Source organism: Lampris incognitus, chromosome 3 (genome assembly GCF_029633865.1).
Source record: "Lampris incognitus isolate fLamInc1 chromosome 3, fLamInc1.hap2, whole genome shotgun sequence".
Taxonomy (NCBI): Eukaryota; Metazoa; Chordata; class Actinopteri; order Lampriformes; family Lampridae; genus Lampris; species Lampris incognitus.
This window is the reverse complement of record NC_079213.1, coordinates 96239769-96253401: the sequence shown is the minus strand read 5'-3', so window position 1 is coordinate 96253401 and position 13633 is coordinate 96239769. Positions and strand designations below refer to the sequence as shown.

Genomic DNA, 13633 nt, shown 5'->3' with positions numbered 1-13633 from the left:
AGTGAAACATGAAGAAATATAAGTAATTTGTCTTGAAGCCCATTAGTATTCTAATAGCCTATTTTGCTATCCAAAACGATGTGTATCCTAGTCCTATGAGTTAAACTAATTTTATTTCGTAGGCTACTCTCAAATGGCTTACCCTTTAATTGTTAAAACTCAAATAGATTCTATAGATTGACCGGTATCACACAACACTGTGTTGATACAAAAATATTAGAAAGTGCAATTTAATTTACGTGACACTGCACACACACAATATTTCTACAGCAGTTACCGTAAAGAAACCCTTTCTCAAATACAGTTGAAATGAAACTTCAACAGAATTATTGGGAGACAATATAGAATAGAGGGTAACGTTAGCCTACAATCCACTCGTTCCTCAGAGGCTGTTTTGTTTTGTATCGGCTGAGGGGCTGAGAAACATAGGCCTACAGCCCGAATTGAGCTGCCGGTAACTTCAGTGGTAGGCATCAAGTTAGATAAGACAATAATATTGTAAGCTGGACTGTTTTTGGACTGAATAAAGCTAATGAAAGTGTGTGATTTCATGTTGTCTGGCGAGGCTAACAACGCTAGCCTCCTGACACTTAGCCAAGTCGTGCATCTCGAGTAACGTTAGACTGACTGACGCTGTTGTCCGATTTCCTAATAATGTCTTAGTAAAACGAAAACCGCTTAATCCATAACAAGAACTTATGTTAAGTATGAAAAAGATTGCTATTAAATTTACCTGGAGTCCCGAAAAATGGCAGGTAGATGGACATCAGTTGAGTCGACAGTTGACAGTAGGCTATCATGCTGTCAGTCGATCGGCCCGTGACGAGGCACGCTGATTGGTCGTTGGGGACGGGTGTGCTCCTCGCTCAACCATTGGTCCAGTTGAGGGAAAACCTCGCTCAACCATTGGTCCAGTTGAGGGAAGCTCGCTCAACCATTGGTCCAGTTGAGGGAACCTCGCTCAACCATTGGTCCGGTCGAGGGCCGATAAAGACTTGGAGGCGCTTTCGCTTGGGAACACCGAGATGCTGCAGGAAGTGGTGTCGGTGGGCCAGTAGGGGGCAGTCTTCCCTCTAGTGCTAATAAAAACAACAAATATCAAATCCCAATTAGTGCTGCACGATTTGGTGAAAAAGTCATTTTGCAGTTATTGTGGACAATATTGTGATTGTGATATAATAAACAAATTCATACATATACAAATAATACAAATTTGTCGTGTTGCTGCGACATGTAGCGACTTTTTTTTGCACATTTTACACAGTACCTCTTTCTGCTCAATATCGCTGAGCTTGAATCCAACATATCGCCATATAACAGAGGTCTTTTTTTTTTTTGCCAAAGTTCATCAGCGTCAACCTGCTCATTGTCGTTGGTATCAATTTTTTCCCCTTCTTTCGGGTCTGCACACAGCACACCGGATCGCATGTGGACTGCACACGTTTCACTACCTAAACAGAGACTGATTGGGCATCTCTTAATTATGGGCGTAGACATGCAGACTGCACAGAAAGACATTCACACACGCACATTTTATTATTTAATGAAATCGCAGCCTTGCACAGGCTGACATTGCGATTGTGGTTGCGATTAGATTAATCGTGTAGCACTAATCCCAATGCCCCAGTGCAGTGGTGGGGACACTGTGCTGTAGGAGATGCTGTCCTTAGGATGAGACGTTAAACTGAGGTCCTGACTCACTGTGGTCATTAAAGATCCCATGGCACTTATCACAAAGAGTAGGGGACTCCTCTGTGTTCTGGCAAATTTCCCAGCCTGGTTCTCTCCATCTGGCCACCTAATCATCCCCCCATGTAACTGGCTCAATGATTCCTCCCTCTCCACCTCAAGCTGATGTGTGGTGAGCGTTCAGGCGCAAAATGGCTACCATGCATCACCCAGCTGGGTGTTACACATTGGTGGTGGTTGAAGTGAGTTACCCCCTTCAATGTGAAGCGCTTTAGATGTCTAGAAAATCACTATATAAATATAATGATTGTTATTATTATTATTATTACATTGCCATTGGAACTCTAGTTAATGGTCCCGCCTATTTGCATATAAAACTTGATCGTTGGTTTCGGTCGTTATGTCACTGTATTGTTTATAAGGGTGGGGATACCTGCAGTCAGTTGAGACTGAAAAGGTCACTTAATAATAATAATAATAATGGTAATAATAATTTCATTTATATAGTGCTTTTCTAGACACCCAAAGCACTTCACATTGAAGGGGGTAACTCACTTCAAGCACCACCAATGTGTAGCACCAACCTAGGTGATGCATGGCAGCCATTTTGCACCAGATCACCACACATCAGCTTGAGGTGGAGAGGGGGGAATCACTGAACCAATTACATGGGGGGATGATTAGGTGACCAGATGGAGAGAGCCAGGTTGGGCATTTTGCCAGAACACCGAGGAGTCTCCTGCTCTTTCTCTCAATCAACGTTATGTCCAAATGAACTGATTTTCTTACCTGGATTATTGAGCGTGCATTAAGTCATTTCAAATGTATCGTGATGTCATAAACCGCTACAATCACTTGTAATGAACTGCAAACGGGTAACAATGTTAACAAATCAGTGATATCATTACTTCCAGAAGTATAGACAACTGATTTGCTTTTGAGTTTGATTCACCATATTGATGAAGCTTTATCAGCAGCGGTGGCTTTTGTAGTATAATTTTCAATTATTTTTTTACGTTAGGATTGCATTTTAAACCCAATATATTACTTTATGCATATTGTGTGAGAGTTGGGTGTGTTTTCGATATACTAAGTGAGGGATAAACATGGTCAGGCTTTAATTTACATACCCAAAAATAAAAATGAATCTGGCTCTCCGACTCCTAGTGTTTCATGTACTGCTTTACTGACTGGACCATAACCCACCTTTTGAAAGGGCTAATTCATTTGGGGTTTATGTGCTTTGTTCAGTGGGCGTTTTTACCAGCAACTGGCTTCTAACCCACCTGCTCATCTGCCAGCCTAATTCAATTTTCAGTTTGATCTTGAAAACAAAATGCCAGTTGGTCAAGGTACCAGCAGGCCAATAATGTGATTCTGTAAAGCATCTGATATGTTTCTGCACCCTATTTGGCTGAAAACAATAAGCTTATTGTTTTCTTTCTGGCGGTATGGAGCCAGGGCTAAGGTGATTGAGGTTCAGTTATTTTCAGTTGGAGTTTGACTTGTCTTTTGTTCAAAGCCCTTAGAGCACTATCATTTCTATTCACCCCACTTTTCACACACAGATAACATACTCACACACTCTTTTGGGCATATACAGTGCATCCCTTGTATGCACACACACACACACACACACACACACACACACACACACACACACACACACACACACACACACACACACACACACACAAAAGACACATGCATATCAATCAAAATAGCACCAGGTTCAGAACTATTCATTTGAGTTTGGTTTGGATCAGCTCTACCAGTGTCCTGAATATGTTGCGTGCGTGCGTGCGTGCGTGCGTGTGTGTGTGTGTGTGTGTGTGTGTGTGTGTGTGTGTGTGTGTGTGTGTGTGTGTGTGTGTGTGTGTGTGTGTGTGTGTGTGTGTGTGTGTTTGTTTTCAGCGGGCAAACCACTTCTTCCCCAAACTGGACTTTACCCGGGACGAGCTGCAGGAACGTTTCTATCGTCAGTGCAGCATGGAGCAGGCCTGTACCGTCACCATCGACTCTGTGGAGGCTGCCAAGCCCGCCACTGAAAACATGATCAAGATGGTAAAGCAATCCACCTGCCACTGCTGTTCATCTCTTCTCGGATCAGTATAGACAGTTACAATGACCAGGTTACACAATCATGTAAATGGTTTTGGAACCAGTAGTTGTTTGGATCATAGTGTGTTGTGAAAAAGAGAGTATTTACTCCTAGTTTATGATTAAAGACTAGGGGTTCACTGTTGGAATCTACGCCAATCACCCCCAAGACTCAAAGCTATACAACTTTATGATTAATCCATCAGCAATAATTTAAAGACAAGACTCACTGTTTAGTCACATTGTTGAACAAATCACTGCGCCACATAGGCCTACTATATCAATATATGCATCAAATGTCCCCAGTGATAAAAGTTCTTTCTCTCCCCCATTTAAAACTTTGAAACATTATGCATCGAGGCCAAGAGGTTACAGAGGTGGGAACATTATATTCATATGGTGTCTCCTCGCACAAACTCTGGCATTTACAGTTCCAGCCCGGCTCCTCTGCCTCTGCAGATAGGCTGCACGGGTAGGGGAGGTGAGCAGGCCGAATGTCCCTGGTGGTCAGGAAGCATTTACAGACAGGCAGGGCAAAATGATAATGCATTGTAATGGAGGCCGCTAGAGAGAATGCTGAGTCACTTCTTCATCCACAAGCCAGATCTGTCTTTTTTCCTCTGGGTCTCACATATTGGTCTGCAGTTAAGTTATGCTTCTCCCAGATGGGGACTTTGGTCTTCCTGTCATCTGTAAGTATCTGGGCCAAACAAGCCTAACCACAAAACAGAATGCACAGTCTGAAGGATGGCTTCATCTCTTGCTTCTCAATTTCAAATGGCTGTTTTCAATCAAAATTTTTCTGGATTAAAAAAAAAAAGGAGGAATGCTTGGGGGTAATGTTTACTCTCATCCTCTTTTGCTCATGCTATAGGAATCTGATATTTGTTAGTTGTGGTTATCAATGGCTTGATATAGTGTATTCAGTATTCTGCCATTAATCTGGCGGCACGGTGGCACATTGGTTAGCACTGTCGCCTCACAGCAAGAAGGTCCTGGGTTCAAACCCTGGGGCTGTCCAACCTCGGGGTCATCCCAGGTTGTCCTCTTTGTGGAGTTTGCATGTTTTCCCTGTGTCTGAGGTGGGTTTTCTCCGGGTGCTCCGGTTTCCCCCACCATCAAAAAGACATGCATGTTAGGGTTAATACTCCTGTCTGTGCCCTTGACTGAGGCATGGCAAAACGAACTGGAGTTGGTCCGCGGGCGCTGCACGGTGGCTACCTACTGCTCTTAGCTACACAGCCAGGATGAGTTAAATGCAGAGCGTAATTTCCCTACTGGGATCGTTAAAGTATATCAAAAAAAAAAAAAAAAGGTCCAAGGATATGCAGGAAATGATGCACAACCAAACAGCTGATTTCAAAAATTAGTTCCCCTCTCTTTGGTTGAATGTGCAGTTAACATTGAAATCAGAGTGTGCAATGTGTGGTTAAAATTAAAATGCACATATTCTAGGGTGTTAATGACATAATTTTGAGACCCACAGGCTAATATGTAAGGCTAATGCTGCATATGGGTGGGAGGTTGAGCAGCTGGTGCTGTGGTGCAGTCAGAACAACTCAGAGCTGAACATGCTCAAGAATGTGGAGATGACTGGACTTTACTGGGCTTTATCAGGAATCAGGAACAATTTATTTGTGATTTCATTATATGTACTACGTACACACAAAAAAAAACAACAGTCCGTTTCCCCCAGCCCACAGCAGTGCAACACAAAAGACAAAAACATCCAAAAACCTTCAAAAACAACACCACCAAAAACATACAAAAACAGAGAGAGAAAAAAAAAAAAACCACAAACAGCCAACAACACAGTCCACCAGTGCAACACAGTCTAAAAACTCCACCGTCCAGAGATCGAACGCCAGCCAGGATGACTGTTGGAACTGCTATTCTGCATAGGCTAGCAGTTAGCTTAGCCTGCCCCGTTTCCACGTACCATCAGATTGCCGTCGGTGCTCCCCCCTCAGGTGCAGCTCCAGGCAGGGCCGTGGTCCCTGGGCGCCTCGGATGCATCAGACCAGGCTCCCTCAGCCGATCCAATGCTAGCTGTCCAGCCAGACACTTTGACACACCTGCCCCGCACTGCACACGTTGACACAAACGCAGACAGAAACACTGCACAGTCGACACTAGGTGAGGCCTCCACCAGACTGCCTCGGTGTTTCCTCTCAGGCAGGGTTGTGGGCTAGCAGTTAGCTTAGCCTGCTCCACTTCCGCGTCCTGTCAGACCGCCCTCGGTGTTTCCTCTGCAGGCCTTTTAGGAGACACCCCTGAGCACTGCTTGCTCCCCCTCACAATATCCAACAGCCCTCTGTCAACCATGGAGACTTTCAAGTTTCTGGGAACTACCATTTCCAAAGACCTCAAGTGGGAGACCAACATCAACTCCATCCTTAAAAAGAACCAGCAAAGGATGTTCCTTCTGTGACAATTGAGGAAATTTGGTCTGCCACAGGAGCTGTTGAGCCAGTTCTACACCGCAGTCATTGAACCTGTCCTGTGCACATCCATCACGGTCTGGTTTGGAGCAGCAACAAAACAGGATAGGAACAGACTGCAGTGAACAGTAAGGACAGCAGAAAAAAAAAATCATCGGCACTTCCCTGCCTGCCCTGCAGGACTTGTACACTTCTAGATCCTGGAAACGGGTGGGCAGAATCAGCACAGACCCCCCCCCCCACACACACACACCCAGGTCACAGTCTGTTTGAACTCCTACCCTCTGGCAAGCGTTTCAGAGCAATGTGCACCAAAACCACCAGACATAAGAACAGTTTTTTTCCCCACAGGCCGTCTCTCTCGTGAACACTTAACAGCATAGTGCAATAATGGAAATGTATTATGTAACTAAGACACTTTGTAAATAGCCCCCTCTGGTCAAGATGTCTCACCTACATATCTACAATGTGCACTGCCTCTTTTTAAACCAGATGTGCAATACAAATGTACAATTATAAATAATAATAATAATGGATTACATTTATATAGCGCTTTATCTAGACACCCAAAGCGCTTCACATTGAAAAGGGGAAACTCAACCACCACCAATGTGTAACACCCACCTGGGTGATGCATGGCAACCATTTTGCGCCAGAACACTCACCACACATCAGCTTGAGGTGGAGAGGGAGGAATCATTGAGCCAATTAAATACACATACAACTGCTGTATACTGGTTACAAATTATTACTGCTAGTATTATAATTATAACAAGTGTATAATATAGTATATAATTATATAATAGATAATAGGTGAATATATAGTATATACTTTAATATAAAATATAAGTACATATTATGCAATATTAAAGCATAACAAGTTATAAAAAAGTTATTTTAGAATATAAATATATATAATATATATGGGTCCGCGGTGGTGTAGCGGTCTAAGCATCGGCTTTGTGTCAATGCAGTTGCCCACCGGGGACCGGGATTCGCGCCCTGGTCTTGTCAGATCCGACTATGACCGGATTCAATGAAGCAGCAATAATTGGCAACGCTGTCTTCGGGAGGGGCTTGTGTTCGTCACATGAATGCGTCTCTGGGTGTGTCGGAAAAAGCAGTGGTTCGGCCTGGATTCGCCTTGTCACGAAAGTGTTGAGGCGTCTCCTTCGAGACTGCTGGCCGGAGAGATGCAGTTGGCGAATGCATGCAGTATGAGGGTGAGTGTTTGAATTAGAATAGGGAGTGATTGGCCACTAAATTGGGAGAAAAAGGGAAAAATCAGAAATAAATTTATAAAAAAAAGAATATAATATATAAGCAATATAATATGATAAGCGTACAACATTAGTTATTAAACCATAACAAAACTCTGTAGAGTAGTGACATATCTGTTGTGCATACATACTTACCACCAATATCCTATGTATTATTCCATTTATTTCTTCTGTTTATCTTTTTTTGTTTTTCTTTTGTTTTCTTTTTTTTGTGTGAGTGATATATGCAAGTACTAGAAGCTGCTGTAAACCAGAGTCAAATTCCTTGTATGCATAGGCACAGTTGGCCAGTAAAGTTAATTCTGGTTCTAATTGGGAGTTGTGTTCCCCATTTAGAGGAAGCTGCTGGCAGAGCAGCAATCCCAGTGGAGGAAGATTCTCCTCCAGGCTCTGAAGGAGAGCAAGATGATACTGACTAACAAAGAAAGTGACAAGAAGAGACCATCCATTTATCCATATCTCTGTTTGTTGGAGGACAGCGAGTACGTCGACATCATGATTGAGGTAGTACAACCCAGCTAGCTTGGCCTAGAGCACAGTGTAATAACTGACGTTTGACGTTTAACAAGAACAATCGATGGCAGTGTTTTTTACTTAACAACAACAATTAGAGTGGTATTATAGTGCTGTCACTTTTCTTTTTTTGTTTTCACTCAGCTGTCATTGTTTATTACAACCCAACTAGGGCGTCTGGGTAGCGTAGCGGTCTATTCCATTGCCTACCAACACGGGGATTGCCGGTTTGAATTCCCGAGTTGCCTCTGGCTTGGTCGGGCGTCCCTAAAGACACAATTGGCCGTGTCTGTGGGTGGAAAGCCGGATGTGGGTATGTGTCCTGGTCGCTGCACTAGCGCCTCCTCTGGTCAATCGGGGTGCCTCTTCGGGGGGGGGGGGACTGGGGGGAATAGCGTGATCCTCCCACGCGCTATGTCCCCCTGGCAAAACTCCTCACTGTCAGGTGAAAAGAAGCAGCTGGCGACTCTACATGTATCGGAGGAGGCATGTGGTAGTCTGAAGCCCTCCCCGGATCGGCAGAGGGGGTGGAGCAGCGACTGGGATGGCTCAGAAAAGTGGGGTAATTGGCCAGATACAATTGGGGAGAAAAAGGGGTATACCCCCCCCCCAAAAAAAACAAAAAAAACAACCCAACAAGTCTTGTGAACCGCAGAAGACATTCTTCAAAGCTAGATATTAGACAAGGACGACAGCCAAAAAAACCTGTAAAGCTGCATTTTTTTATATCTAAAACATTCTTTGATTAGAGATGCTCATGGACTCCAACACAGAGGATGCTGTGTTTGCTTTAAAAGGACTTTTATGTGGTGAAAAGGTAGACTGGATTGAGCGTATATCAAATTGAATAAAATCCGATTACTATTTGTTTTTCTTTGCCAAAAGGTTTTTGTTTTTTTGTGTTTTTTTTTTTAATGTTTGAATTTTTAAAGTTTTATCTCTCTGTCATCCAGAGTGTGATCAACATGACTCCCAGTGGAGAAACACTGAAGATTCTGGCCAGAGAACTGGGTTCCAGGGTCTACAACAAGTACGCCATAAGACTGAAGGAACACAATCAAGTGGTGGAAAAGCTGGGCAACATTTACAGTGCTTACATAGACCTGCTAGCCAAAGATAGCCCGGTAAAGAAGTTGTCTTATTTGTTTACTAAACCAGTCAACCACCTCGAGACTTTCCAAGTTTCTCATCCTCCTCCATGTGTCTTTGTGAATATGAACACCTTGTGGCACATGTATTGCTTTTGCACAGGACAACACAATTCTCTGTCAATTTATCTGTTAGATACAATTCTGAAAAGAAATTTAAAGTAAGCTTATATTTCTTTTGTACCTGGTTTTCAGTGACTTAATATTCCATCTGGTTAATATGTTAGTGTTGACAAAAATGCATAATGTTTACTCCTAACCCACATACTGCAATTGCTCTTTGAGAGCATCTCTTTCTTTAAGGTTGCTAGAAGTTGCAAACAACCAAGGGGTGTTTTCTTTAAACCACTGAAGACTGATTTTTTTTTTTTTTAATTTTCCCCCCGAATTGTACTTGGCCAATTACCCCACTCTTCCAAGCTGTCCCAGTCGCTGCTCCAACCCCTCTGCCGATCCGGGGAGGGCTGCAGACTACCACATCTCCTCCGAAACATGTGGAGTTGCCAGCCGCTTCTTTTCACCTGACAGTGAGGAGTTTCACCAGGGGGACATAGTGCGTGGGAGGATCACGTTATTTCCCCCAGACCGCCCCCCCGAACAGGTGCCTCGACTGACCAGAGGAGGCGCTAGTGCAGCAACCAGGACACATACCCACATCTGTCTTCCCACCCGCAGACATGGCCAATTATGTCTTTAGGGAATGCCCGACCAAGTGGGAGGTAACACGGGGATTTGAATCGGCGAGCCCCGTGTTGGTAGGCAACGGAATAGATTAGGCAACGGAATAGATCGCCACGCCACCCGGATGCCCCGATGGCTGAAATTTTAATAAATTTTGGCTTGTACAGTATTTATTAGGGCTCTGTCAGTAGGGAGGCTTTTTTAGGATCACTGAGAGCAGGATAAGCGGTTTGGATAATGGATGGAATGGACTGATGAAGCCTCATTTGATAATTTTTTTTATTAGAATTTGAACGGGGAAACTGAGGACTCCTACCCTCAGGCATGTGACCAAAAAAATCTTCTGCCTACTAGTTTATATGAAAAACTATGGATTTTGGTAGTGAAGAGTAATTATATATATATTTTTTGCTTTCTTAAATAAAAATTAACAAGCTCCTTCTCCCCTCTCTCTAGGAGTGTAACAACCTTCCCAGGGTGCAATGGTGCAAACTGGAAGGAGAGCAAAGTTCAGGCCCCACTCTACAGGGGGATGACACCCAATGGCCATATATTACAACTGTGGAGGTGGGCGCGCACTTGGTGGACCTGATGGTCAAGAACCTCAAAATGAACAGTGACATCCTCGACCCAGACCAAACTAGGAAACTCATTCCCATGCTGTACCACATGTACACCTTCCGCAGCACCAGACAGGTACTCCAGTTATGTATATGCAAAGAGGGTGATCAATTGATTTTTGATAAGCTAGTTCTGTTTATGCTCACCTTGCTCCAAAGGAGAATCGGAGTGAAGGGTAAGCCACAGAACAACCATCTTGGTGCTTGTTGGGATTCGTTGTCTTCATTAAGGACACTTTTAGCTGCTAAGGTTTAGCGTGATAGGTAGTAGCAGACATGGGAGCTTGAGCCCCGGTCTTCCAGGTCAAGCAGGATTTGCACCATGTTGATAATGTCTACATGGGTATCCCATGCAAGGTCCTTTCAACAGAAATTTAAGTGGGAAAGATAGTTAATCATTAGACTTAAATTAATCTCTTGGAAACGAGTGTATCCAAGGAGACATTGTTTTATTCAGTTATACGCTGCATACAGCCTCATCACCTAAATGTTTATATTCAGTGTGATGATGATTTTTCTTAAAATTTTCTCAGTTAAGGGATTTATTTTTGGATTTGTAAGTGCATAATCTTAAAGCTAACTGTTACTGTTATAAATATGAATAAATACCAAATAGCATATAACCTTAGGCATGGACAGAACTGTCTGTCATCCCACAGTTCATTTTTAATTTAATTTAAACATTTATTTGGGAAGGGACAATGTACATTAATTAACATTCAAACTTTCCTAACTGCCTTGTCAAGTCTTTTCTCATGGACAGCTCGGCGTCCTATTAACTGGCACTCCCAAGCAGATGATTTCTAAAACCGTTTTTCTCCACATGTAAATTGGCAGAAGAAGAAGTTGAGTAAAGAGAATGGGTTCCAGCCTAATCCTTTTTTAGTGTCCCCTTAATTGGCTGGCTGACTTACTGCGCTGGGCCCCTGGCAGGGGAATGGGGAGACTATTCAGTCCTAGGGGGCTCTGAAACCCTATTCCCAGACAGGATGGAGAGAGAGGTGTTACCCAGCTTTGTGAACTTGATACACTTTGATGGTGCAACACACTGTAGGAACCCTACCTCATCCTTTTTGCTTTTACACACGCTTTCTTTTTTTGTTTGTCCCTTCTCTCTTTTTCCCTTTGTCTTTGTCTTTTTCGCTTTCTTTCTCCCTTGCTCTCTGTTTTGCTCTCTTCTTTGTGAAGCTGCTCAGTGATGAATGAGGTCAACCCATCCGGGGTCCATCCTAATGATTTTACAGAACAGCGAGAACACATACTGACTCATGAAGGCATTACTGAGGTCTTATAGTCTTGAGTGAGATTGATGGACTGGTGTTGAACTTATGATGTGATCACGATCAAATTGAAATATGCATTTTTTAATTCTTTTATGTGAATGTGACCTCTTCCTTATATAAACCAAATGATTTGCTACATTTAGCACGAGGTACCAAGTATGTATGTTTTTGGTTGGGGATTGTAACACACACATTTCTGTAGTTGTTTTGTTGTTCTAACTTTTCCTTGTCAGCCATGATTAAAACTATCATGAAAGGGGCATCCAGGTGGCATGGCAGTCTATTCTGTTGCCTACCAACACGGGGATCCCAAGTCAGACCCCATGTTACCTCTGGTTTGGTCGGACGTCCCTACAGACACAATTGGCTATGTCTGCAGGTGGGATGTGGGTATGTGTCCTGGTTGCTGCACGAGCGCCTCCTCTGGTCGGTCGGGGCACCTGTTTGTGGGGAGGGGAGGGGGACTGGGGAGAATAGTGTGATCCTCCCACGTGCTATGTCCCCCTGGCGAAACTCAACAGGTGAAAAGAAGCGGCTGGTGACTCCACACGTATCGGTTGAGGCATGTGGCAGTCTGCAGCCCTCCCCCAGATCGGCAAGAGGGGGTGAAGCAGCAACCAGGAAGGCTCGGAAGAGTGGGGTAATTGGCCGGGTAGAATTGGGGCGAAAAATTGGGGGGGAGCTGTCATGAAACAGATGTATGTGTTTGTAGCTCATGTATTGCCATCTTACTGTGAAGCAGTGAGGAAGTAAATTAATTAACCTCTTTATGCATACAAGAAGTCATAATTAACCATCTTGCTACCAAAGCAAATTAGCAAGCTTATTTCTTTTGTGAGTAATTGAAACATTCATGTGTTTAAGCAGATACTATGTTTAACATGCCTACTGCTCACTAGTTCTACTTTTCTCTCTCAAACCAGAGATTTAATGAAGTTGTATGTTGTTATGTTTTTTTTTTCTTCTTTAAACTTTGTAGGTCGGGTTCATCAAGCCCCACCCCATCTTAACACAGATGCAGCAGGAGGCCGTAGAGACCAAGTTGACCTTTGAATCTCATGTGATGCCCATGCTGTGCCCTCCTTTGCCTTGGACCTCCGCCAAGTTTGGAGGGTACCTGCTGACACCCACGAAGCTGATGCGTGCATTGGATGGGGCCATACAGCACGAACTGTTACTGGAGAGGTGCCAGAACCTTCACCCAGTCCAAGATTCCCTCAACCAGCTAGGCAATTGTGCCTGGAGGGTCAACAAAACTATCTTGGATATGATGATCTCCATCTTCAACGATCGTGGAAGTGAGAAACTGGACATCCCTCCACCTCTGACAGAGGCCCCCAAAATCCCCCACTTCAACCTCAATGATTCTTCACACACCTCCACTGAAAAGAACACCATAAAGAGGGAGATAATCAAGGCCAAAAAGAAGTTCAATGAAATGCATAGCCTGCGTATGGACGCTTTGTATAAACTCTCAATTGCCAACCACGTTAGAGATGAGGTCTTCTGGTTCCCTCACAACATGGATTTCCGGGGACGTACCTACCCCTGCCCACCATACTTTAACCATCTGGGGAGTGACGTTACACGTGCCATTCTTGTGTTTGCAGAGGGAAAGCCCCTTGGGCCTAAAGGTTTGGACTGGCTAAAGATCCACTTGGTCAACCTGACAGGGTTTAAGAAAAGGAAGTCGCTGCTGGGCCGGCTGGAGTATGCCAATTCCGTCATGGAGGACATACTTGACTCTGCTGACAACCCTCTCAATGTCAGTCTGCCCTTATTTCACTTTGCTATTAGTTGATGACTACCCAGACCCCCACTTTACAATACTTTCATGAACTATGAGCATTGTGGAAAAATTTACCTTTTTGAGAACTG

General features: G+C 43.8%; 1 protein-coding gene across 1 annotated transcript in view; it reads left to right on the top strand.

The window, feature by feature from the left end:
* The window catches only part of polrmt (polymerase (RNA) mitochondrial (DNA directed)), a 96029-nt gene that overhangs the window by 28304 nt on the left and 54092 nt on the right, over positions 1 to 13633 (top strand). The window contains exons 6-10 of the mRNA XM_056276257.1: positions 3604 to 3753; positions 7847 to 8014; positions 8977 to 9147; positions 10309 to 10548; positions 12735 to 13520. Coding sequence (XP_056132232.1) covers positions 3604 to 3753; positions 7847 to 8014; positions 8977 to 9147; positions 10309 to 10548; positions 12735 to 13520 — 1515 coding nt within the window. The remainder of the gene's footprint in view (positions 1 to 3603; positions 3754 to 7846; positions 8015 to 8976; positions 9148 to 10308; positions 10549 to 12734; positions 13521 to 13633) is intronic.